Below are 26,414 nucleotides of genomic sequence, written 5' to 3'. Positions count from 1 at the left end.
GTTTGCGCAGGCTGGAGTCCAGGAGGAAGTCCACTGACCTGTGGTGGACAGGAATGAGCAAATGAGCCCTGGGAGCTAGAGCGGGGAATAGGAGGTAGGAGGTCAGGGCTAGGAAAGGGACTCCTAGATGCAGGGCATGAGTGCCATCCAGGTGGCAGACATCACCCTTTTCTTTATTCAGTTGGGGAAACTGAGGCACAGAGAGGGTAAAAGGCTCACTTAGGGCCCTTGGGTAAGCTGTGTTCCCTTGGGAAAGGCCTGCTCCTCCCACTCTACATTGGTCTGATTGAGTTGGCCTTGTTCTCTGGTTCTAAGAGCAGGCATGTGACCCAAGGGTGGCCAATCAGAAAAGAGAAATTGGCTCAGAGGTGGGCACTCAGTCCAGAACAGACCAATGACAGCCTTCCTTGGGACTTTTTTGGTCAACTACAAGAAGCTTCCTATGGGGCTTGCTAAGCTGGTGGGGAGGAGGCTAGGAGCTGCTGGAGGCCATCTCTGCTCCCACGTGGGGAAAGCGAGTGAAGCCAACATACCAACATGGGATGGTATGGGAAGAAGGGCACAGTAGGATGGGGAGACCAAGACCCCAATGACCCCATTTGGGTGCCTCAATCCAGCCATGCCTGAAAGCAGCATTAACTCTGGACTTCTCAGTTTCATAAAACAAATCATTCTTATTTTCCTTCACCTAGCTTCTGTCGGGCTTCTGTCCCCAAAATCTCCCTAAACCCATCCCCTCCAATGTGCACCTGATCCTGTCTGCCTCTGATTGTTCTATAACACTAGGGTTTCTTTCTAGAATTTAGTGGTCCTGTGTCCTATACCCTCAAGGCTCTGCCCATACCTTTACTGCTTAAGTGCCTGCCAGAACACAGGCACAGACCATCCTTTCTGCCTCAAAAGCCTGTTCTACCAGCCCTGCCCGTGCTGCTCTTGTCCTGTGCAAAGTGGGGACACCCCACGTCTCTCAGAGGACCCCTGAGGCTGGAAGAGGCACCCACCTGTCAATGGGGTGGATGATGACAGGGATGACCAGAAGCCCCAGTGCAGTGGTGGTCCACTTGCGGACGGACAGAGGCCAGCGGGTGGCGGTGCCTAGGATGTAGAGAGAGGCAGCACACACACGGTTGATAGTGAAGCCTGGGATAGCCACAGAGGCCAGAGCCTGCCACACGAAAGTGTCCACCACAGCCACGGTCACCCTGGTGCTGCGGCCCGCTTCAGGGCACGGTACCTGGTAGGGAGAAGAGAGAATTAATCCAGCAGGAGCAAAGGTGGGAAACCCTGTAGACAAGGGGCATAAGACTGGACCAGGGTAGGTAGGTGGCCAGTGGGGGTGGGGACAGAACCACACTGGTGTCAGATTCTGGACTGTACCAATTCAGGGCTGAGCGTGAACTCATCCACAACCAGAATTGGGGTACAGGCTAGGGCACATGCATGGCTGGGGGCAGGGGACACTACCCTACAAACAGGACTGAGGTATGGATTGCAACAGGCAAGGTAGTAAGAATTGGACTGTCCCACCAGGCATTGTAGCAAACACTGGCTGTGGACAGAAGCACAAAGGGAGTGGACTAGGGTGGGGGGGTGGAGGGGCAAGCCAACACTCACGGCTCCCGCCTTCTTGCCCTTGTCAATGGCATCCGCCAGCACATAGGAGCTGGACACACCATAACTCAGCCACACCACAGCTGTGGGCACCAGGGAGCGGAATGCCTCTCCCACCTCATTGGCATAGCCTGTTGGGGAGAAGACATTTCACTCCGATGGTGGTGGGGGGGGGGGCGGCTGGCTGGCTCAGTCCATTAAGCTTCTGGCTCTTGATTTTTGGCTTAGGTCACATCCCAGGGTTATTAGATCGAGGCCCGCGATTCTCCCTCACCCTCTCCTTCAGCCCCTTCCCTCTCTCTCTAAAAAACCAAAAATAAGAATAATTCCGGTGGTGGGGAGGGGGGACGGGCTGCTCCACAAGGGGGCACTAATTCTAATCCCAGCTTGCTAAATGGTAGCTGAGTGACCTTAGATAAGTGATTTTATTTCTCTGAGCTTCTGTTTCCCAGTCTTTAAAAAGGCAACCATGAAGTCCACCTCCAGTCTAGGGCCACTGTGGGAGAGCTGAGTACAGTCACAATCATCATTCCCTTGCCTTCCCAGTCTGGGTTCTAGGAGCATGTGCACTAATGCAGAGACTAACAGCAGGTCCGCTGATGAGGCACTCACCCTGCACCAGTCTTTCCTGTGCCTTATTCTACCCTTCCAACTACCAGCACACGAGAGAGGCGCCGTTTATCTCCGTATGCCCCCAAAGAAAACCAAGCATCAAATAGAGCCAGTATGAGAGTCCAGATACTGACTCCATAGTCAAGGCCCAGACATACCAGAGAGGGCAGCCCACTCACCCCGTTCCTCCCAGCCGGGCTGGAACGTTCACCTGGGAGACTGGCCAGCAGAGACCCTGAGCCCAGAGCTGGGCCGACCTGAGCTGTGTGACCTTGGGCAAGTCCCCAGGCCTCTCTGGCCCATGCAGAATGAGAACTACGATCCTCCCACCTTCTCCAGGGCACTGACCGGCGCCTGGCGACCCCTGTCTCTCCAGCCACATGGTAGGGGAGTCGCCGTGCCCCTCGCCACCGCACTCACCTAGGTACCGCACCCACGTGTCCCGGAAAAGGTCGCGCTCGGCGCCCCGCGGGAGCGGTTCGGACATGGCGTTCCGCCTCCGCAGGTGCCACTGCAGCCGGTCCTGCTGCCGTTACCACCTCAGTTTCCACTACCGCTCCAGTCCGCCGCGGCGGGACGGGCTGAAGGTCCCGGGCTGAAGGACAGGTCGTGCGGTCCCCGCCAGCAGGGAGCGTCTGCAAATTACCCCGCGCACTGAAGCCCCTCTCCCAGGCTTGGGTTTTGCAGATTAACACGCTTCAGGTTTTCTCTGGGGTTGAGTGGTTGGCGCAATCCTTTCCCACGACTGACTGTAGTCTTGGAGCCTAAGAGACTGGGGTTCAAATGCGACATGCTACACTTCCTAGTTGCACTTTATAACCTCAGGCAACACACTGTACTCTGAGCTTCGTTTTATTAATTTATTAAATGGGGAACGCCGTGTTCAGTCCTGGGACAGTTGCAAAGATTAATGATAAGAAATCATTTATTAAGTTTACTACTGGCCAGACCATTGGCTAAAGACTCTAGACAGATTGCCTTCTAAAGCCTCCCACCAACCCAGGACCCCTATTTTACAGACGAGGAAATAAAGGCACACACACACACGCAAAGGGTCACTTTTCCAGGTCATACAACTAAGTGGTGAAGCTGGCATTTGAATCCAGCTCGTGGCTCCAGGTGCCGCGCTCTCAAGTTGAGCTGAGTGAATGAGGCTGGGGAAGTGAACAGTGAGCAGCACCCTGGTGAGGTGGATATTTGGACTCTCCCTGCCAGGTGCTATGTTCATATACCAAGCTCTGAGGTCTAACTGGATCAGCATAACCCCCAGACCAAGATTCTCTGGGGCAGGACCTCGAGTGGTTAAATGAATGAATGAATGAATGAACGAACGAACGAACGAAGAGACAGGGGAAGCAAGATATCATGGAAGTGAGCAAAACAGAAAGAGTGGTCTTGGGTTGTCATAATTACTAAGAAACTCTTCCCCAGCTGGACCTCAGTATTCTCACGTGAGCAATGAGTGCCCTTCACTAAAACCGTGAATCCTTGGGATTTTGGAGGTATCAGGCAGCGAAGAAGTAGAGAGGGCGTCCTGGGTTCAAATCCCAGTTGTGCCACCTATTTATCTACGTCTGTAAAATCTACTAGTAGCCCATATTTACTGAGTGCTCACTTGTTAAGGTTCTCTTCTAAGCGCTTTGCACATTTCCTTGAACCTCTGCAACAACTCAGGGCCATAAGCACAGGGTTGAAGTGTGGTACCCAGTAAGCACTTATTTTATTAAAGAATTGGCTTTTTATTATCAAATAAAGATGAGTGAAATAAGACCATTAGTTCAATATTAACGACTCCATTTGCAGCCCTGGGCTTCTCTGTCATCGTATGGTCGTATATACGGCAGCCGGCAGCCGGGTCAGCGGCGATTTGAGACCAAAAGCGCTCTCCAGCCCCGGAAACACCGGTAGTGCTGGCGCGGAATTAGGAGACGGTCCCTAGCACCACGTGAGCGTCTTTCGTCCGCTTCCCTCCCACTCTGTGCCCACCGCAGGCGCTGCACGTTCTCCCCAGACCCGCACAAATCCGCGCGCTAGAACCTTCGGGCAAGTATCCAGAAACCGGGTAGGGCGGGGCATCCGCCCAGACCTTGAAGGCGGCCAGGAGGCCCCCTGGTGCCCTTAACAAAGATGGCGGAAGATATTCCATCACGTGGACCAATCGGGAAGCAATCTGGTCATTGGGCCTCATGGGAAAGCGCGCTAGAGGGGAACAGTGAGGGGCTTCTGCGCGTGCGCCCCAGCTGTTGGCGACTATGTGGTCCGCTATTGAGGCATGAATCTTGACTGAGGGGCTTCGAGGAGGGAGGCGGTGGGCATTGACTTTTACTCCCTGTGTACTGAATGTTGCTTTATTCATTGGTTAATTTTCCTAAGAGAGCGCTGTAAACCAAGGTCAGGATGATGCCTCCTCAGCGGAGTAGCTGAGGCTGGCGCAGCCTCAGGCCGCTCCGGTCAGCTCCAGCCCTGCTCCCTTTTCCCTCGGCTTCCCCAGACCATCTCCCCACGCTGGGCCGGGGCGGGGGTGGCTGGCTTTCGGAGGGAAAGGAGTTCCTGCGAGGGCCTGGGGACGGGGGGGGGGGGGCGCTCTCCATTGTTCGTTTGCGGGGTGGAGCGTTGGGTTATGTGCTGTGGTTGCCCACAGGGTCCGTGCCCTCCAATCCGTGGTCGCTGAGGGCCTCCTTGGCCATCCCTGCTTGTCAGTGTGGACGGCGGGGCTGGGGGCCTGCGAGGCTATTTGTGCCTGCCCCCAGATGCCGGGCCAGCCTTTGGCCCACTGCCCGGGCAGCCTCCCCGCCAGACACCAGGAACCCAATGCTCCCGCCATATGCCTCCAACAGAGACGGGACTGCCAGAGCCTTGCTGAGGTCACTCAGGAAGCCGGCTGACCGGCAGGCACCGTGGGAGACTCAGACTAGAATGGCTTTCACTGAGACCTACTGTCTTGATCCCACTTGTCATTTTTGTGTGGGGTGCTCAAATGGAGAGTTGATGAAAGGCTGACAGCACTGAAAAGGGGAGGGGGGGGTTAGAAGCCTCAGGATTCACTCCCACCCTTAGCCTCCTGGCCCCATCCTGGAACTGGGATTCCTGGAAGTAATTTTCCTGTGCTTTGTTTGCATTGCAGGACAGTGGCTGGGTACAAAATTGCTGTCCTGAGAAGCTCTGAGTCACTGACAATCAGTAATTAAAGAGACTGCCGGTGGGTCCCAAGTCTCAAGGTGGCCTCTCTGTCTGCCCCTGAGTGGGAAGATCTATACTGACTCAGGCCATCCCTGAAAACTTGTGGGAAAAGCCAAAAGGTCCTAGCCTTGGAGATAGAAAGTTTAGAAGAGCCTTTGAACCCCCACCATAATTCTAGCAAACTGCTACCTTGCTACTCCTCATAATGATCTAGACTTAACATTTTCAATTTGGGAGCAAGTTCCTCCCCTACAGCTGGCTTCCCTGAAGTGTTAACAGAACCTTCCCCCCGTTTTCTAATTTCTGCCCTGCTGCCACCTGCATCTCCCCCTGCCCCCCACCCCTTCCTGTCTCAACTGTCACTGGACAGGTGATGTTGGCACAGCTTATAGGATGGTAGATCCTATCATGGTGCCCAGCCCCTGGGGACCCCTGAGTAATTTGAGAGGAAGGAGACCCTGTCCTGCTGCTCCCCCTCTTCCTAATTCTGAAATGAAAGTTCCCCAAATCCAGCCCAAGATCTTTCTTGTAGCCCAGCTTTTTTGGGCATCTGGGTACTGGGAAAATGACTGCTACAAGGGACAGAAACTGACAGAGACACAGAGGGAGCCACGCCTGCTGTGGGAAGAGGCATTACTTCGGGGTGACTGCCCCCAGCTGTTTCATCTTCTCTTCTGAGGCCTTGTCCGGAAGCAGGACCTCCACAGTGAAGCTGACCTTTTTGGCATGAATGAAGCTGTAGGTGTTGTCAAACCGCAGGACATCTGAGGGGAGGCAGAAAACCAGACATTCAGGCAGTTCTACAAAGGACAGCGATTTTGTTGACTGAACAAGGCAGTGTGGTACGTAATGAGGATAAAAGGTGACATAAGCAGTGGTCCCTCACCTTCTGAAATTTAAGCTGGGTGGACAAGATATTCACAGAAAGAAAAATAAAAAACAGAACATGCTGAGTGCCAGATGAGTGAGACAGCCACGTCTGTCACAGCTTGGAAGGAGAGGGCCTTGTTAAAGGCTTTTCAGAAGAGTTAGAACTTGAACAGCATCAATTGTCATAGTAATAATGGCAACAATGGCTATGGAGGTGTCTCAGCCCTGGGTTGGTAATCTATATATACTATTATGTTATTGCTCCGAATAACTCAGCATTAGTCCTGTTTTATAGCGTATAAAAAGGAAGGCACTGTGTCACACGGTGAGGAAGTGATGGAGCTGGAATTTCCTTCTGACCGGCATCACTGCCTGTCTTGGGCCCCGGAAAGGTGAGCCCTGTTTCAGGTTCTGGTGAAGGTAAAATACCTGGAGTTTTTGAGCCAGGAATTGATCCCACAGAAAGATAAACGGACCAAGATGTGCCCTGCACCCCTGTTTATAATCCTAAAAGATTTGGAAACCTCAAAACGGGTATGGAGTTGGCAGAGAAGGCTTTGAAGCCTTGGCCAAGAAACAGACTGCTTTTAATCTAGCCCTTTTTGAGTTGTTCCCTTTCAGTCAAACAGCCCTTCAAGAGAACAGAGTGTGAGAACAGAAACACTGGCTCTGCCCTTTCCCTATCCTGGTCTTCTCTTACTTTTCCTAGGGGAGGAAAAAAAATTAAAGCAAGCCCCCGCCTCCCAAAAGTGTATTTAATCCTGAGATTTAACCTCGCTCCTTTCTTACCCTAGTTAAATGCATAGTTTAGACATTGGGTAGACATAACACCCACACTTTCTTCATGGTGTAAAGTATTACTCATCAATTTTCTCTGCACCAGAGGTCTTTCAGAGCCAGTAGTCCCTCTGAAAAGAGGGACACTTCCTCAGTGCCCTGGATGACAGAGTCCCAGCGACCAGAATCGGTCATGCTGGAGGAGAGGTCTGAGCTCCTTGGATCAAGCACCAGGGTCGAGATGGCTCTGTTTTGCATATTCTGCTCTCAGAAACAAGGAAGGGGCTGTTCAGAGGTCGAGGCCTAAGGGGAAGTAGAGTTCATGAATTGCGTGGTTCATTTTGACACTAATCATATGCTGACACTTATAGAGCCCCCCCCCCCACAGAGATCCTCTAGGCTAGGGCTCCTCAACTTTTGTTGGGGAACTGACCCCCTTGAGAATCTGATGAACGCACCCAACTGTAGATCCCCTGGATGGAGCCCATCATGGACTCTTGGGGGCAGGGTTTCCCAATGGGAAAGGCACCATTCTGAAGAATGATGGCAAATAGCTGTGATCATCCACTCTCATTATATATGGAAACAAATACATATTCTAAAGCAGCTTCCTTTTATTTCTCCTAATGGAAGATGATAATGCTTTTTAAATTATGTGTTTAGGTGGGTTATGTTATCCATGAATTTCATTTCAGAATAGTAAGAGGGATATTAAATGCTGTATGTTATAAAAAACAGGTGTTTGGTCTTTAAGGGAGTCTATAAACCCCAGATTAAGACCTCCCTCGCTCTAGAAGTGCCTGGCTGGCTCAGTTGCTAGAATGTATGACTCTCTTCTTTTTTTATTTTTAAGATTCCATTTATTTGACAGAGTGAGAGACAGTGAGAACGGGGACAGAAGTAGGGGGAATGGGAGAGGGAGAAGCAGCCTCCCCGACAAGCAAGGAGCCTGACGCAGGGCTCGATCCCAGGACCCTGGGATCATGACCTGAGCCGAAGGCAGACACCTAACAACTGAGCCACCCAGGCACCTGGAGATTTTGACTCTTAATCTCAGGGTTGTGAGTTCAAGCTCCACACTGGGCACGGAACCTACTTAAATAAGTACATAGATAAAGAAGACCTCCTTCTGTAGCCCACTCTTCTCATTTTAAGGAGAAAGAAAGCAAAAACTAATTATTTGGAGAGTTGGTGGCACAGCCCGGCTCAGAAACCAGGCCTCCTGGAGCCTAGCTGGGCTCTCTTGCCCCCAGCACTGCCTGGAAGTACGATGGAGCCTTCACCCCGTGTTTGAGGCTGCCTGTTCCACCTCATGCACTCCTGGTGGACAAAGTCCAGATCTTTTCTGCTGAATCTTCTTTCCTAATAGAGTATTCTACACTCCGGCCCCCAGGAAACATTACTCTAGAGAAAATAAGTGAAATCAATTCAGACTTTGTTTCTCCTTCTCCCTACTTTAAGCACACTTGGGCAAGGACCAGACCAGCCTGGGGAGGATTAATGTGCTCTTGCCATTGGAGGCTGGCTCAGAGTTTTAATTTCTCCACTGGGTGATTATGTTCTACTTTGCAGGGAGTCGCCTGGTTCTTCAAGGGCACTGCCCTCTTACAGGTGAGCTTGTAACCTAACACTGGGTTCTCTCTGGGCTCAGGTCTAACCTGAGCCGTGGCTCCAGGCAACAGCTGATCCCACCTCATTGTCTTTCCACCTGGGAAAGGGACGTGGGTGCTGCAACCTGCCTTTAATCCTCCTTGGAATGGACAAGAAGCAGCACCCAGTCAAGGCCCTGCATGCAGATAAATGTTCCAGCTGGGAATGTAACCAAGAAGAGCTGAAATAAATTTGGGGTTTGCAAACCTAAGCCTGATTATGTTGTAAGGTATCCTGGTCCTTTCTCAGGCTGCCTCCTTCAGATACTACAGACAGTCATGGGCAATGCTGGAAAATCCTGGCTGCGTGATCTCAGGTAAATTACTTTCCTGGTCCAGGACTACTCTCTCGTCTGTCACATCAGGGACAGACCTGATCATCCCTAGGATAGACTATTGCCTAGAGATCTGGACCAGGACTTTAGGATTCCCTCATGTCTTCCGTCTTCTGGTGTGTACATGAACTGCTTTGTGGGAGAGATAACATTCCTTCTCTATACCTCAGCTTCCCTGTCCATTAAGGGGAAAAAAAAAAAATCAAGCTTAGGGGGACCTGGGTGGCTCAGTCAATTAAGCATCTGCCTTCAGCTCAGGTCATGATCCTGGAGTTCTGGGATTGAGTCCCACATCAGGCTCCCTACTTGGCAGGGAGTCTTCTTGTCCCTTCTCCCTCTGCCTCTCCCCCACACCAACCCCAACTCATGCTCTTACTCCCTCTTTCTCTCAAATAAGTAAAATTAAAAAAAAAAAATCAAGCTTTGGGGCACCTGGATGTTTTGGTTGGGCATCTGCCTTTGGCTTGGGTCATGATCCCAGTGTCCTGGAATCAAGCATTGGGCTCCTTGCTCCTTGGGTAGACTGCTCCTCCCTCTCCCTGCTGCTCCCCTTGCTTGTACACGCTCTCTCTGTCAAATACATAGATAAAATCTTTAGAAAAAATGGGCGAATCCTCTAAAAAATTCAAACTTCTTTATAAAATAGGTGCCGTGGATAATAGTAGCTGGGCTAGTGTGCCAGGCCTTGTTCTTGTTGAAGCATACAATAATACGCCTTCTCCTCCAAGGACCTGGCTGCAGGCTCACTAACAAGAATATTCCTCCCCAGGGAGCCATACCACAGAGCATCTGTGAGGAAGGGGTGGTTGAGACGGAAGGTTGCCTGGCAGGTGGGGAAGTACACAGCATCGGAGGTTGGGATGATGGTATGAGAGATATCTGTGCCCCTAGAAACAGGGCACAGGACTTCTCTCCCATCTCCAGGACCATCTCCAGGATGGCCCTTCTCCCCGCACAGGTCTTGCCCTAAGGATAATGATGACTACAGTGTGTTGAGTGCTTTGCTGCACACCAGGCATAAGTGCTGCCCATTTAATCATCATGTATCCCCAGGAGGTGGAGAATTTGATTCCCATTGTAGCAATCAGGAAACTGAAGCACGGGGAGACTAAGTCACCTGCCTAAGAACTAATCAGTAGGCAAATCCAAGTCAGCTCGATGATGAAGCCCTTGCTCTCATTGATTTTCCACGCCCGGCACATTGGCTCTGATAGAAAGGAAACGGAGATTTGAAGGGCTTTTTGTGTGCATGTATGTGCTTTTTCTGCTTACAAATGTAGTACATGGTCATTGTAAAATAAGCTAGTTGCAGAACTAGTGAAAAACTAAAGCCCTCTAGAAGCATCCTACCATCCCAGAGATAATCACCATTACAGTTAGCATACATTCCTCAGAATCCTTTTCAATGTATATACTTAAGAAAGAAAAAAAAAAAGTGAGTGTATACCATACGCTATGTTTCATTCTTTTTTTTTTTTTTTTTTGACATGTATTAGACCCTTTACACTTTACATTTCAATTTATTCTCCTGAATGGGTATAATGTATTTCATGTACCCATGTACCATAATTCATTTAACAAGACCTTTTTAAGGTCATTTGGTTTATTGCCAGTTGCCCAAGGCTGCTAAGAGCATCCTTTTACCTCTATTTTTGTGCCTTTGTGTAAACATTTCTGTAGGATACATTTCTGGAAGTAGAATTGCTGAAAAGGAATTTTAATTGATACTACAAAGTGGAGGGATGTAAAACACTTCCAAATGCCTGTTTGCAAAAAAGTGGGGGGGCATTTGCCATTCTTCTTATTCCTCCTGGCTAAACTTCCTGTTTGTGTCCTGTACCCAGTTTTTGATCAAGTTGGAGATAAGCTCAGAGGGGTGGGGACTGGGCTTTTCAGCATTCTGCTCACCTCGGATCCCTGCCCCCCACCCAGGCAGTTCTGCCTCTCTGACATCTTTGGAAGGAGCATTCTCCAGAAACGTTTGGTCACGGTCACAGATCCAGTTAAACTTGGAACAAAGAGCAAGTGTTCTAGACCCTCGTGATCACCTAGGACCATGACTCACCTCGACCTGGAAGTATTAGGTCAAGAGATCTGCCCTAGGTTCACTCCCTCATCTGTGTAAGGAGAGTGTTGAGCTCATGGGGCCCCACATCTAGTTCTCAGAGTCTGACAGCCTAAATCCATGGAGCGAGAGGGACCCCAGAGGCAGACAGCTAGGGAAGGGGCTTTAAGCCAAGAGAGGGAGACTTACAGATGCCAGGATCGCTGCAGGTGAGGGTCCCATCCTCAGGCACCAGATGGGCATTGTACCTCTGATTGGAAAGCACCTCTGTCATTTCACCTGCCCGCTGCCGCTCCCCCATCTTGGTCTTCAGGAAAATCCCAAAACCGATGTCCGAACCTTCCGATGTGAACTGCCACCTGCCGGGGACATCCGCCCATTCAGACCTGATTGTGTCTCTGTGTGCACTCTGTGGGTCCTGCCCCCAAGGCTTCTCCCACCCCAGCCCAACCACTGGCACCCTAGGGCTGAAAGGCACAGGTTGCCTGTCGGGGTCCAGAGCACTACCTGAGGACACAGCCAGGGAAGAGGATCTCATACTCCACTTGGTGGGAGGAGCCACGAGAAATCTGCACACTGTGTTCATACTGCTGTTTCACCTGATCTCGCACATAGTACTTCTTAGGGATGTCGCCCCCATAGTTGATCTAGAAGCAGGGCACAGAGTGAACTGGAATGTGCATTTGAGCCAGGCTTCCCTGGTGATCCCTAGCCCTTCTGGGTTCTTCAGGGGACTACACAGCCCATACCTTGGACTTGCACTTGGGGTTTCCATCAGGATCAGTCATGGTGCCCCCATACTCCACAGGCAGCTGGTCAGGGCTGATATATTTCAGTAAAACCTCCTTCCAGTTTGCTGGCAGCAGGGGGAAGGAAGGAGGGGAAAAAAGGATCACCACTAGGCAGGATTGCTTCACAGCACTGGCGGTCAACACAAAATGGGCAGGAAAAACCTGTCTGCCTCAGCACAGAAAACACTAACATTAGGAGCCGGCGATGTGCACACAGCTTTGCTGGGGGGTTCAGGAGGCAGCATCACCCAGAGGACTGCCCTTTCCCTGGACTAAGAATCAGAACCCCTGGAGTCCGTCTCCATTGCCTCTGACCCATTGAGCAACCTTAAGTAACGTCACTCTGTGCTGAGCCTGATTCTACCTGCCCCACGAGGCTGCGGGAGCGGGGGGAGTGAAGGGAACTAACTACTTGAGAGGATGTCGTAAACTATTAACTCCCTACCTGTATGAGAGTGTACGCTCACTCCCAGGCAAGGGGTACAAATATCTGGTGTGCAATCAGAAGTAACAGAGGGAAGGGCATCCCACCAAGAGGGAACAGCAGGAAGGCCTGAATCAATCTGATTTTTCCTGCTTAGACTGAGGGGTCTAACCCCATGTCTCAACCCCTGCTTTCACCTACACGTAATCGTGCTCAGTCGTGACTTACCGACTATACCACTGTCGAGTGGCCCCTTAAATGGGGCTCCCTTGGCTTTACCCCAGCCACGACTTTACTTACTTCTGCTGTTTTTCAGGCTGTCTAGCTGCCAGTGACTCGGCTCTTTTTTTCTTTCCTTTTTTTTTTTTTTTTTTTTTAAATAACCAAGCCCTTTCCTGACTAGGAGAGTTTGACTCTAGTGCCACCAATGCTGAGAACCATTTCACCACTCCAAATTCCTAAACCAGTATCAGCCAAGCACAATATTTTGATACTGGAAACCTTTCTGTGCCGACTCTATAGACCATAAATAGGCAGTCATGGGGTACAGACCCAGGGTCCTCGGCTGTGGGGACTGGCTAAAAGCCTCATAGAGGCTGCCCAGGGTCACCCAGCCCTTTGATTTCTAGGGTCCTGAGACCACACTGTTAGAACTGTTGGAAACTGTTGGAAAACAGCTTCTGTGGTCTTGGTGGGACATGTAATCTGTGCTTCCTAAGCTCCCCTGACCAGCCCAGCGTGAATGTTTTCCATCTTCTCTTGAAGAACTGGTATCTTCTGAGCCTGAGGCGGGCTTGGTTGAAAGGGTTTTAGGTGTGGGCGGGAGAACAGTCTGCTGCCAGGAAACCTAGCCATCTCCTGCTCATGGTGGGTGGTAGCGGCAGCAAAGCCAAAAATCATTGGAGCCTTTTGCTCAGATTTTGTATGTCTTCCCCCAGCTCAGCTGGAGAGTTGGAATAAGGCCAGAGGAGGGGCCCTTCCCATCTTACAGAGAGAGTAACTGAGGCAACAGGAAGCAGAACTTGTTGCTGCCAGAGTCAGGACCAGAACCCAGAAGTTCTGAACTTTCCAGAATGCTTCACGCCACTCCTGGGTCTCACTAATTTGCATCGGAAAGATCTCCACTTTCCATTTGTCACCTAGCGGTGAACATCCAGAAACCTTTAGAATCCCTATTACCTACCCCCAAGGTCAATTCCATAGGCAGCACCTGGCCTGACACAAGCCAATGCCAGTCTACCTCTCTGGCCTTTCCTTCCTACCAATTCCTCCTAATGCTCTGGCAAAACTCAGGTCCTCTCTGTTCCTGGCTGGCTTGATTCCTGTGCATCTTCCTTGCTGGCTTCTCCTTGTGCCTTGATGTCCTCTCAGCTCCCCTGCATATCCAACCTGTGTCGAGTGTGACACTGCCAAGCTCGTCAATCACTCCTTCTCCCTGGTGGGCTCCTCTTGCCGTGCCTGCCCTTGAACTCAGTCCCCAGGGTTCGCTCTTCTGTGGGCAGTCTTTACTCTCAAGTTCTTAGCTGCTGCCTATAACTGCTAACTCCCAAATTTTCAAACCAGAGTCCTCGCCTCAGCTTCAGACTCACGTATCCCCAGTCTCTGTGCATCTCACAGACTCCCCAGACTCAACATCAAGGTCATGTCCGCCGGCTGAACTAAACACACCAGAGTCATTGCAACACTCAAGTCACTCACACCAGCCACCAGAAAGTCATTCTGGATTCCTCTTCCTCCCTCCCTATGCCCAGTCGATCTTGTGGTTCTGTTGTTTTACTTCCTAAGTGAGTCCCAAATCCCTCCTTTCCTCTCTAGCCCTACCGCCACCGCCCGGCTTGGGTTTGCAACAGCTCTTGTGCGGACGACGACCACAGCATACAAACTAGTACCTGTCCTTCACAGGCATGCCAGTCATATAGGTCTCCATTTAAAGTCTGATCCTAGGGACCCCTGGGTGGCTCAGTTGGTTAAGCCGCTGCCTTCGGCCCAGGTCATGATCCCAGGGTGCTGGGATGGAGTCCAGCATCGGGCTTCTTGCTCAGCGGGGTGCCTGCTTCTCTCTCTCTCTGCCTCTGCCTGCCACTCTGCCTGCTTGTGCTCGCTCTCTTTCTCTCCCTCTCTCTGGCAAATAAATAAAGTCTTGGAAAAAAAAAAAAAGAGTCTGATCCTGGTCCTTCCCCACAATGTCCCCATTTCAGAACTCTTCTCTGGTTCCCAACAGCCTGTGGAGCTGTGTCCCAGCTTCTCAGCACAGTGCCCTGGATTCTCTGTGCCTGGCTCCAGGCAGCCTATCCAACTGCACCTCCCCTCTTGCCACGTGCTCTCCAAGACTGCCTGAGCCGTGGTGCGCAAGGCCTTCACTCAGTGCTATTCTTTCTGCCTGGTGGCTCTGGCTTCATGGGACTGCCTCTTACTCATGCCACAACACTCAGCTGAGGTCAGCATCTGGTCCCGCCTGGGTGTCTGGTTGGGAGGGCTGAGTGCCCCTAGTCCTTGTTCCCACCCACGCACCCAGGGTGCAACTCCCCTTCCCCAAGAGGGCCAGGAGCTCCTCAGGGGACTCTGATACCCCTTTGTCACCTAGTCCAGGGCTGACCCAGGGTAAGCGTGCATCAAAGGAAGCCCCTAATTGGAAGCAACCTCTCTGCTCCTATGACCTCCGTGGCCCCCACTTGCTCTTGGATCCTACTGCTACCATCAGCAGAAGAAGCCTTCACCCTAGCCACCTCTAAAGCTATCCCCAGTTTGGGTCACGGGCCAACTGGTGGCACTGGAAGAGTCTGAGCTACTCACCCCCCAGGACCATGATCTTCTTGCGGGTGTCCTCACTCAGGAAGGGTTTGATGAGGTTGTAGGCCACAGGAAACAGCTTGGGGGCTGGACGAGAGAGCAGGTATTGTGAGACCCAGAGCAAGGCCCACTCTGTCCCTGACAGTGTCCTCCACAGCCCTGTGTCGGGTCAGCCCAGGGTGGGAGGTTTGGCATTGGCACCTCTTTGACTTCTGGCTTCCCTGTCTGGACAGCAGGTCTAGTCTTCCTGTGTCACCACTCTGGGTGGTTCCAAGGAGGCAATAAATCCAAAAAGCTTTGTGAATCATAAATCCGTCTGCCTATGTCAGGGGCCCTCAGATCTCCTCCTCTGGCTCACCCCATTCCACTCTCCCGAATCTGTCTCAGGAACATTTGGGGCCCTTCTTTCCCATTTGACTTCATCACAGGTAGTTCCCAACTTACCTTTAACAACGAAAAGGCGCTTCAGTGTTTCAGGGTAATTTTCCTCAAACATGCAGAGAAACTGAGGAAACAAAATCACTGAGTCCAGCACACCCTGCCTCTCCCAGGCCAGACGGGACCTCCTAGCAGAGGGGCCCACTCCCCTCTGCTTTCCTCCTCCCAACCACAACCCCCAGCTCTGCCCCTCACCTCCCCATAGGCCTCTACCGCAGGCTTCCAGAGATGCTTGAGGCCAAGCCCCTCGCAGTCATAAATCAGGGTGATGGTCTCCACCTTCTTCCCCATCTGCAGGGGACAGAGAGGAGAAAGTCACAGCAGGTTGCTACCCTGCAGAAGCCTACCCCAGTTCAGGGCAGGAAGCTGATTTGCTGATGTGCCCGTAGGGCGACCAGATCTGGGCAGGGCCATATCTAGGGTTTTCCAAATTGAGATAAGCAGCCCCAAGGCCAGAATTATGGCCAAGGTTAGTCACTCTTCCTGCCTATCTGTCCTATTCTCATCCAGTAAACAACTGGGTGGATCTAGGTTATATTTGAGGTCTCTTCTGTTCTGCAGTCTGACCTGATGGCCTCCCTCTTCCTCTGTGCATAGCACCTGGCAGGGCTCAGTCCATGGGACCTCATCCAACCTAAGCCCTGAAGGGTGTCCATCAAACACTTCTCCGCATCCGCAGCCTATAGGGTCTCTGGACATGCTAGGCTCTCAGTGCATGTTCGTGAACAACAGTGTTGAAATGTTCCCAAACCTATGACATCATTTCGCTGGATCCTTATGCAGGCTCAAGAGAAAGGCAGGAGAGAAGATCCAGCTCTCTCTTTAGCCTTTTTCTTGGAGAGGGAGTCACCTGTCCTCTCTTTTTCGAATACAGAATTAGAGAAGCACAGACTCTCAGCTCATCTGCACCAGAGGTGCCCAGATACTTGTCCGAGGAGAGGCTGGGCCATGACAGAGATCTTACCAGTGCCTGGATGAATGAGAAATGCGATGACAGTATATTATGTTATTTAGGAAACTACATTTCTCTGATTTAAAGGACAGCCCTTCATTCTGAGACTATGATTCCTATGATTTGGGGGTTAACCAGGACAGTAGCAGCCAGTACATTTTCTTTTTAAGTCCTTACTTGGAAAAAAAAAAAAAAGTACAAATCTGGCAACGTGGGTCCATCCCTAAAACTTGGAGATTTCACTCGTCCGTGAAATCCAAACATCCATGTCTCAGCCCAGAACCTGTGCTTAAATCCCCGTGTGACACGCCTGCTTCTGTTGGAACAACTCCACGGTGGTGAACTCACTCTTCACCATGCTAAGACCACTCACCTTTTTGGTCTGGCATGCACACTCCTGCAGGAGCCGCTCACAGTCCCTCATCTTGGTCTTGAGCAAGTCCTGTTTGGTGGCTGAGAGGAGCAGCCCCTTGGCATCCAGAGGTCCAATGATATCATACCAGATGGGACAGCCATCCAGGTCATAGCCACACATGCCCCCTGACAGATACTGCTGGACCACCTGGGCAAAGACACAGACCAGGCCCCCACTCAGCAGGCCCATGGGCCTGCATCCCGGGGCCTTCCCATAGGTTCATCAGGCTCTCCCTCCACAGCCTTTCCCCCTGGGTGCCAATGGATACCCACTCTGAGAACCATTTGGGCTCACTGGGCATTGTCAAACCTTTCCTCTTGAGGACTTGAGACACAGACTGTGGGTGCAACAGACCTAACTAACACAGGTTTGGGGCAACATCATTCATCATTCATCCTCACCTCAGGAGGCTGCCAGCTCGTGATGTTGTCAATGTCCTTTTGCTTTCGGAACTCCACGTGCTGCAAACATAGAGATAGGGCTTTAAAAAAAAAAAAAAAGGCAGGGGTAGTAGAACCCCTTATAGGCATCTAGCAATAGGTGACACGGTGTCCCAGGTACATCATGAGAAGGCAAGTGGTGGGACTGGAAAAGAAAGCGCTGCCTGTTTCGGAGATCCGGGCAGAACAGATTGTAATTCTTAGCTGGACCAGAAGTATGCAAGCTCTGTTTCAGGGAAGGGAATGCACTTTGTCCCAAAGGAATAAGGCTGTAACAGTGGCCAGCTAATATTCAGATTGGCCACATGAGCCAGAAGCTGTGATCAGGTGGGCAGGGTGGGCAAAGATAGTCCAACCCCAGTGTGATTCTGATGGGTGGGAACCGAGAAAACAGTGGGCTATATCTAAATGGAGCTCACCTTCCGGAGCATGGCCTCAGACTTCTGCAGGTCGAAGTTTCTTGCTGTAACAGGGAAATGTGGTCAGGGTTAGACCAGGGGGCTGGGCATCCAAGGACAGGGAGATTTCCCTATTCCCTATTCCTGGGCTGGCTCCTCTCCAACTTCACCCCAGCTGACTTCCAGATGACCCCACATGCAGAAGCTTAAGAGGAGGAACTCCACTAAGGGGTTTCTAGAATACCACAGCCCCCAAAGAGCAGGTCAAGGATCAGGGCAGGTGGGTGCAGCCTTGTAACACTGGGGTCCAATGAATTTTACCCTCGTCGATACAAGAGGTGAAAGATCTTATCTCCTATCAGGGAAAGTGAACCCTGGATACCGTTATCATTCAGCTTTCTCCCTTTATACAAAGTTAATCTCCTTCGTTTTCTGAGAACTTGACCCCTAGTTCAAAGATGAACATAGCTGCCCTGTCATCTGGGTGGACAGATGACAGCAGAACATCCCAGGATGATAGAATGGTTGATGAGCCTCTGGTCAACCTTGCCATATTTTCAAAGGATCCACATATACCCTAATGGGACACAGAGGGCCCTCCTCTCAGGGTTCCTGGAAAACTTAAAAATTAAAGAATTCACCTGGGCCAACTCTTCATTTCATGCTCTCACCCCAAGTCATCCTGCTCAAGCTTGAACATGAAGAACTCACTGCCCCCCGAAAGCCAACTGCTTTCAGATAATCTGAGTGGCCACTTGCACTCGCACTCCTTGTTACACTGAGCAGAGACCCACAGCTGAAACGCTCTGAGAGTAGGGTCCCTTCCTCAGCCATGTGACAAGTTTTCCAATACGGGTGAATTTTGTGCTGCTCCCTGCATGCCCTTGGCTGTCATGTTGCCCCTCCATGGATCCTTCCTCTGACTGTTCCTCACAGCCTGGTTTCAAGTCCATTCACAGGACTTCCCTTTGGATGTTTCCCAGTCTGCGAGCGCCCTACTTCAAAAGTGCGCTCCATGGAACTGTGTGTGCGGCGCGAGGTGTTGCCTACCCTTCTCCAAGAAAGCCTGAGAACTTTCTTGGCAACAGTCACACTCTTAACTCAGATGGAGCTTACAGTCAACTGAAACTCCCAAATCCTTTTCAGCTGTGCTGTTGCTAAGCCTCCAACCCATATGTTGTGAGGTGGTTTTCTGGATCCATCCCTATCAGATTTCATCTTGTGACAGCTCACTCCAGTTCATCCTTTAAAGAGTTTCTGAGATCCAGACTCTGACCAGTTTTGCCAACTGCCCTATGAACTGTCCCTCCCATCCCTATGTCCTCTGTGGATCAGACTGCCATCGAGATCTGCTGACAGCCCTGGGACCTGGGCCAGATAGGCTGCCCTCTGGACTATCACTGGTCCCTTAATCACTGATCTCTGGGAGTGGCCAAGCATATTCCCTGACTCTGCTATCATGAAATCAACTCCACTGTCCTGCACCCAAAGGGTGCATCTATGGATTGACCAATGCCATGCCCATCATCACTGCTGGACACCCATTTATAGAATTGAACGGCCTTTACTCCTAGGAAGTTTCTTTTGTTGGCAATCTTGCACTCACTGTTGTGACAGCGAGGGGCACCTTTTAGAGGCATATAATCTGGGTTTGACTCTCAGCCCGTCCCCATTCTCCCAGTCTGACCTTGGACAAGATACTCCACATCACCAACTGAATCATCTATATGACCTAGAAACACATGGAAAAAAAGTAACCTACTGTCATGATGGGGGAGCCTAGTTGGTCTGTGAAAGTGGGCGTGGTCCATAGGAACAGGAGTGGCAGTAAAGCGTGAGCCCCCCTCTCTCCAGACAGCTCTCCAGTTCACCCGTATCTGCCAAGCTCCAACAGCCAGGGTCTTCTTTGAGAACCCTCCCCGAGTTGCCACTTGGCCGTGGCAGTATCTGGCCCAATGCCTCCCTATGCCTGCTGAGTCAGGCCTCTCCAGGGCTCCTGTGCCCTGGTTGGGGGCTTAGGTCAATGTCAGAGATGACCTAGGAGCAGCTGTCCTGGGTCCTGATTTGATAACTTCTGAGTCCTGGTGAAGGAGACTCCAACCTGCTTTGCCCCCTACCTCCCTGACAAGGCCCTATCTCCCCAATATGCATACAGTTGCTATTGCCTGTGGGTTTTATCTGGCCTTCGGACCTTGCTGGGAAGCCCAGAGCTCAGCCCCAGTCAGGGGAAAGCAGTAAAGACTTCTGTGCCTGCTCTCAGGGCGGGGGCCAGGGGGTGGATGCGGGGAGCAGAAATGGAACCCATGTGAGGGGAAAGGGGCCAAGAGTGAAAGCCTGAGCTCACACCTAGGTTAGAGAAAGGCATTCTGTTGGCATGCACTTTGAAAATGTTTCCTTTAGAAGCAAAGGTAGAGAGGGAAAAGGTTTCCATTAAAAAAAGGGCAACAAAAACCCTAATTGAAATTCACAGTAGAGTCTGACAAGGCCTGAGCTCCTGCCCAGGAAATGTGAGGCGCAAGTAAAGTAGTGAAGAGACACTTCCTCTGTCTGAAGAGGCCAAACTTGGCTTTGGGCGGGGCAGCGGGGCAGGGGGCAGCCATGGCTTAAAGGAGAGAGTGCTGGCCCGGGACTCTGAGGCCCTAGATTTCCACCCAGATTCTGCTCCTCATTAGATGTGTGCCTTCCAGGATGTGCCTTCCCCTCTCTGAGCCTCCAATGCTTCAACTGGCAAAAAGAGGATGACAATACTCTTTGATATTCTTGCAAAGAGAGGGGTTATCCCAGGACTGCAGAGTTGGGAATGTCAGGGAAACCAACTGCCAGGAGCCCAGGCAGCCTCCCCAAGATAAAAGGGCTGTGTTATTGTTCAGCTCTCTGAAACCACACGTCTCTACCTACCAGCAGCCCGGTGGTGTCTTTGATCATCTTGCAGCTGGCCCTTTAAGACAGCACAACCTTCCCACGCTGCCTACCCACCTGCTTCTAGCTACAGTCCTTCAGCAAATGCTGGACCAAAATATCCTCCAGCCCTCGACTGGCTCCACTGCGCCCCCCTACTGCCCCTCCAACCCAATATGAGTGGGCTGGAGTGGGGGAGGGGGTTGGGGGGAGGGGGGTGTAGGCGTGTCACAACATTTGTGGGGGGATCGGGCAAGTGGCACTTCCAGAGGCACAGGGAACCCCCCATGGATTTCCTGGCTTTCCTGCCCTGGGGTGCCTACTAGCAGTTCCCCAGAGTGTACCAGCTCCATTTCTGGGCAGAAAAGAAAAATACATCCCTTCACCTGTCCCAGGACCCCTAGGGGATGCATATGTGTGCCTGTGTCTATACATACTCAGGCATGATGTGTACTTTAATATTTGGGGCTATCGTTCTACAACACAACCGACTCTCTACCAACCTTACGCGGTAGAATTTTCTCTATTATTTCAATGTCTGGTATTAAAGTTTCTATAAAGAAAAAAAACTGTGTCACAGGAACTGGAGACGGTGGTGCATGACTTGAACCACTGGAGAGGAGAAGAGAAAAAAGAAAGGGGAAATTTCAGGAGTCGGGACAGGGGTTTGAGTTGGACTCTGATGTGAGGAGAAAGCTGGACCCTTCATTAGCACAGGCAGGGTTCTGTCATGTTACATCTTGCGATAGGCAGGGCACCCCATCTGGTCTTGTTCTACTGGAACTAGATGTAGTTCCTAAATTAGATGTGCACTCCTGGCCCACCTGCCACAGCCAGGCCATGACAGAGCTGGAACTTGAACATGGGGCTCTGGAGCTGGGTGGTGGCTTGAGCAGAATCTTGTCAACAGAGGTCAGGCTGAGCGCCCCCCACAATCCCCACCCAATGCACTCTGCTCCTCCAGCAAGCTGCTGAAACAGCTGGCCTGCCATCCCCAAAAGGCCCCAGAGGAGGCCAGCCTCTCCTAGGGATCTGCACTCTGGTTCAAAACTTGGTTCTCCCTTTGACTTCCCACACACCTGGGTCTTCCTAGGCTTTTCCTCAACCTACTTCCCCAAGCCCACCAGGAGAGAGGATTTATGGAAGGAAAGGAAAGTGCATTGGGCTGGGAGTCAGCCCACCACGTACCACCTTCTCTCTGCCTGTGGCTCAGGTGCTGTGTGACCTGGAGCAAGTTACTTCAGCTCTCTGAGTCTCACTGTTGTTATTCTACCCAATAGGAGGGTCAAGGTTATATAACTACACGGGGCTCTCTTGGTTCTAATGGTTGAATTCTCCAGATTCTCAGATTGCGAGGGGCAGGGTTTCCGGGGGTACCATTCTGCTGCCCAGAATGAGACCCTGCCCCAGCCTCCCACAGCCCCTCTTCCCTCACCTCGGAGCCAGCGCAGGAGAAAATAGTCATCTGGATTCGGCAGGGTGGGCAGCACATCCTGGACATTCTCCCGAAACTGTAGGGAGAGGTAGGAGGGTGAGTGGCAGGTCCCCTCCCTGACCACCCCCTGCCCAGGGTTCTCTATAGGGACTCAGCTGGACCCCGCCTCAACACGGGTCAACTCTGCAGACACTGGCTGAGCACATGGGTGTACTCAGTTGCCCTGGTGGATAGCAAGGAGGTGGCGGGAAGGGAGTAACACATTACCCCTGCCTGTCTGTACGCCCTTCCACACTCTAGTGTGGCAGGCAGCCATAGGCTATCCCTGCTAACTGTGATAGTAGACACTTGGGGATGTGCCACAATCAAAGATGTCTGTTCACCAAGCATTCCTTGTGTACCCAGCACTGAACTTGGCACTTATCTTATTCATGCCTCACTCAGAGTCCCTAGAGGTACTACTGTCCCCATTTTACAGATGAAGAAATTAGAGCTCAGAGAGGCTAAGTAACATGCCCAAGGTTGAACAGCTAGTGATCAGCAGGGCTGGGATGCAACCCTGCCCCCTGCCCCACGTCTGTCCAAGGCAAGAGGGTGCACGCTTTCCACTGTAGTCTTCTGCCCCATGGTCATGGACTGGTGAGCAATGGGCTGGGGAAGCGAGGGAAGGAAGAGTCTGATGGTGGCGGGCCCAGGAAGACGGTGGTCTCATCCTATTCGAAAAAAGTTTGTGTTGTGCCTGAAGGACTTCAAAGGTAGCAGAAGGAGGGAGGAGGACAAACCAGGTGGGAGGGAACAGTTTCAACAGGAAGCCACGAAGGGGGAAAGGGCAGGGAGTACCAAACAAGAGAAACGGACAGTGACCCCAACGGATGACTATATCCACCTCCAACTGCTCACTGCCCTGTAGGTGAGCACACACACACACCCCATGCTCTCCCCATGCCTCCTGCTCCCCACCCCTCACCTTTTTGTAGTCACTGACCTACAGGGCAGCCCAGGAGGGGACCAATGAGGACCTGCCACCTCTGTCCCTTGCTGAGGTCAGCCAGGGACACAGATCTTCCCACCCCATCCCCTAACAGCTCCTGGACTCCCAGGGAAACTGCTCCTCCAGGGCCCAGGCCTGAAGCAGCCCCTCACCAAGGACCCTAACCCAGCCCCTGGTTTCCAGTTTAATCACCACCTAATCCCCTCCTCTGCCTGACTTCCCCTGCAGGTCAGCAGTAAAATCTGAAGCCTCCCTATCCAGCCTCACCAGGATGGGGGAAGGCCCAGCCTGGGGCAAAGCCTTCGTGGGGTTGGTGCCTCAGCCCCACTGTGTGGCAGGAGAGACATCTGTCCCCCCAGAAATGGAGAACTCCTTGGCTGTGGAGCCCCCTAACCTGGAGACCAGACCCCATCAATTCTGGGTCCCAGTACAGCCAACCTCCCCTCTCCTACAGGGCAACAAAGAGTAGATGCAGTTGGTGGACAGAGGCTCCAGCCTTCAAACTCTTGCCCCCTCCTCTGCCCGAGTGCCCAGGCAAAGCCAGGCTTACCTCCCAGCCTTCTGAAGAGCCTCTGCCCAAGTTGCTAGCCAGGGAGGGGCCTGAACTGTTGGTCAGGGGAGGCCTGGTCTGAACTCAAACTAACCTCAACCCAATGAGTCACCCATAGGATCCCAGGCTTCACACATGAGGGTGCTCCCTTCGACATCGTGGGGTCCAACCTCTCATTTCCTTTTACCGAGCAGCACACAGAGGAGGACGGCTTTTCCCAAGGTCGCAGAGAGACCTGGTGCCCCAGCAGGGGCTCTCCAAGTGTCCTAAGGAGCTGTCAGGGGCCTGTTTGTGGTGCCTAGTGCCCCTACAAGAGGAAAACCTCCCGGAAATGGGAGGAAACCCGAAGCCCTACCCCTGCCCCGGCCCCCAGGGCCCGGCTGCCAGTTTCCAGAATGAATATTGCCTTTGTGCCCTCGGCTGCCTCCGAGGGCTTCCAAGCAACCGCTTCTTCCCAGGTGGCACCAAGGGCTCGCTCGGGGATGAGGCTGGGGTAGCCAAACTTCCCCCCGCCCCCGCAGGGGGGGTGCGGCGGGCCGCTGGGATGAGGGATGCGAGGCGTCAGGTGCCGCTGGCCGCAGCTCCCTCCTCCGTCCGCCTGTCCCGCACGGTCGCCCGCCCCCCGCCCCGGCCCCTTCCCGGCTCGTTGCAGCCGGAGGGCGAGGCCCTGGCCCGAAGGGGGGCCCGGGGGGTGGGGTGGGCGGGGGACGTCTCACCTTGGCCAGTGCCTCCTTCTGCTTGGGACTCAGATCGCCGACTCTGCCGCTCATCGTGGCTCGGGCTCGGGGCGCGGCGGTTGCGGCAGCTGATGGAGCACGGGCTCGTTCTCCGCCGCCGGAGTAAAGTCCCAGCCTTTTGCCGGGGCCGCGGGGCGGGCGGCCAAGCCCCGCCTCTTAAAGGATCCCGAGGGGTGGAGTGGGGAGGGATGCGTCGCGCGCGGAAGCCTCTGGCGCGTCCGTCTCTGTCCTCCTGAAGGCGGAGACCCTGGCAGAAGGCGAGCAGGAGTGCCCACCCGGGCTGAGGCCAGTGGACATTAGAAAGTCAGGAAATCTGGGTTCTAGTCTCAAATCTCTCTTTAGCTCGCTTTGTGACCTTGGACGAGACACCTGTGCTCCCTGGGCCTCAGTTTCCCCGTTGAGATGCTATCTAATGAGCTCTCCCGAGTTGGGGGTTCCATAGTCCAGAACCTCACTCTCCCAGATGGGAGGGAGCTTGCCCTGTGCCACTGGGTGGGGGGGGGGGGGGGGGGGGACACAAGTCCTGAAGCCTAGCATCGCTCTGCGCCCTGTGATGGACTGTGGTATTGGCCATTTCTCCCCGGGGTCCTTGCTCTTTTCCTGTTTGCCTCGAGTTTTGGTCCACTGCTGCCAACCCAGCTTTGGAGCCTCTCCGTGTTGACAGGCATTCCCCTCCACCTGTGAGGCAGTCAGGCCTAAGGGATAAGCAAGCACAGACCCCCTCTCCCCACCCAGGGCCCTGACCTCTGCTTCCAACCTTCCCAGCTCTCCAAGAGCTGCTCCTGAGATGCTCACACCCACCCCTCCTCGCAGGTAGGAGGGCTTTCTCTCTTGGAGTCAGAAGGCCTGAGTCTGAACCCTACATCTTCCACTTCCGTCTGTCAGACTCCAGCAAGCGGCTTCACTCCTGTGAACCTGAGCTTCTTCGCTCACTCCACAGGAGGTGATTTGATTTCAAGTCAGCTTGAGAGGATCAAGTGAGCTACTGTACCTAAGTCAGTCAGCACAGGTGGTGCCTAGCCAAGGGTTCAGGTCTGTGATCCTGCCCTACTCCGCCCTGCACAGCCTCCCTTTGCCCCCTGCCTGGCCAGGCTTTGGCCTCTGGGTAGGGTGAACATGCAGGAAGTCTCAGGAAAACTCAGTGAAAGCCACCCTGCGGTCCGCTTACCTGCTTCCCCTGCTCCTGCCCAGAGGCTAGAGCTGTGGGTTCCTGTAACTGCAAGTCTGACTTGTGTGATGGATGCCTCCATGCCCTCTGACTGTCCTGCCGTGCCTCACAGCCCCTTCCTTATCCAGTGAAGCCATTTCCTCCTTTCTGAGTTCAACCACATATTCTATTGTTACCTCCATGATAGTAGCTGTTCACATGCCCTGGGCCATTCTTTCCTCTTATTGTGTGCCAGGCCCTAGGCACTGTTCTGGGAACCCTGAAATGAATCAGACACTACCTTGCCCTCCCAGAGGTAAAATATGGCACCATCATCCAGAATATAAGAGAGATAAATGTGTCAAAGAGAGTAAGTACTTGGGAGGTTAAAAGAGGTGAATTTGCTTTGTGTTCTAAGAACCCTAGAAGGCTATGTGGAGTGAGTGGCATTGGAGCTGGGCCCTAAAATATGGGGTAGGAAGGAAAGGTAAAGGAAATCCACTCATTCCCTGCTGACACAATGGCATAAGCCAAGTGTGGATGGTTGACGGGAAGCAGAGGAAGAATAGGCAGGGAGGACCCACAGAGAGACCCTGTGTGGCCCTGCTTAGCAGCATCATCCCTGCTAGAGTGTGAGGTCCTTGGGCAAAAGCCCCTGAATCCCCATAAGCTCCCAACCCCCAGAACAGCAGCCTACACACAGGGACTGACAAGAAATGTATGCTGAATGAATGAATGCAAGAAATGCTCCAACAGGCACAGAGCCAGGTGCTGAGGGAGCCCTGGGGAGGAGACACAAGCACAGATCATTCAGGGATGCGGCAGCTCACCTCACTTAACAGCCATGGAAAGACCCAGAGAGAGCATGGCCCCGAATCCTGAGTGGTATGACAGCTGTGGAGAGCTTTG

General features: G+C 52.5%; 2 protein-coding genes across 2 annotated transcripts; both read right to left on the bottom strand.

Annotated features, from left to right (window-relative positions):
* Positions 1-6: 6 nt before the first annotated feature.
* MTFP1 (mitochondrial fission process 1) lies at positions 7-2,887 on the bottom strand (the record flags this gene model as incomplete). Its single annotated transcript, XM_082751101.1, has 4 exons — positions 2,644-2,887; positions 1,615-1,742; positions 1,002-1,234; positions 7-38 (listed from the first exon to the last, which is right to left on the bottom strand). Coding segments are annotated over exons 1-4 (460 nt in total), but the record flags the coding sequence as incomplete, so codon positions are not given.
* A 1,026-nt stretch (positions 2,888-3,913) lies between these two features.
* Positions 3,914-24,497, bottom strand: LOC309858396 (SEC14-like protein 2). Its single transcript, XM_082751100.1, has 12 exons — positions 24,338-24,497; positions 22,081-22,156; positions 17,769-17,812; positions 17,311-17,370; positions 16,868-17,056; positions 15,738-15,833; positions 15,549-15,609; positions 15,108-15,191; positions 11,849-11,955; positions 11,607-11,746; positions 11,289-11,458; positions 3,914-6,167 (listed from the first exon to the last, which is right to left on the bottom strand). Exons 1-12 carry the CDS (start codon positions 24,389-24,391, stop codon positions 6,037-6,039), a joined length of 1,212 nt encoding a protein of 403 aa, XP_082607226.1. The 5' UTR covers positions 24,392-24,497; the 3' UTR covers positions 3,914-6,036.
* Between the last annotated feature and the right edge of the window lie 1,917 nt (positions 24,498-26,414).

The sequence above is a fragment of the Mustela nivalis genome (genome assembly GCF_964662115.1).
Source record: "Mustela nivalis genome assembly, contig: HAP1_SCAFFOLD_2319, whole genome shotgun sequence".
In the NCBI taxonomy this organism is placed as follows: Eukaryota; Metazoa; Chordata; class Mammalia; order Carnivora; family Mustelidae; genus Mustela; species Mustela nivalis.
The sequence above is the reverse complement of the archived record's forward strand: the minus strand, read 5'-3'. Positions and strand labels throughout refer to the sequence as shown.

Bases quoted from the DNA above. Each gene is read 5' to 3' on its own strand.
- LOC309858396 (XM_082751100.1), bottom strand. From the start codon at position 24,391: ATGAGCGGCAGAGTCGGCGATCTGAGTCCCAAGCAGAAGGAGGCACTG. The intron at 22,157-24,337 runs GTGAGACGTCCC...CTCTCCCTACAG, and splicing joins AGAAGGAGGCACTGGCCAAG to TTTCGGGAGAATGTCCAGGA. The intron at 15,834-16,867 runs GTGAGTGGTCTT...TGTCCCCTGCAG, and splicing joins GTGCATGCCAGACCAAAAAG to ATGGGGAAGAAGGTGGAGAC.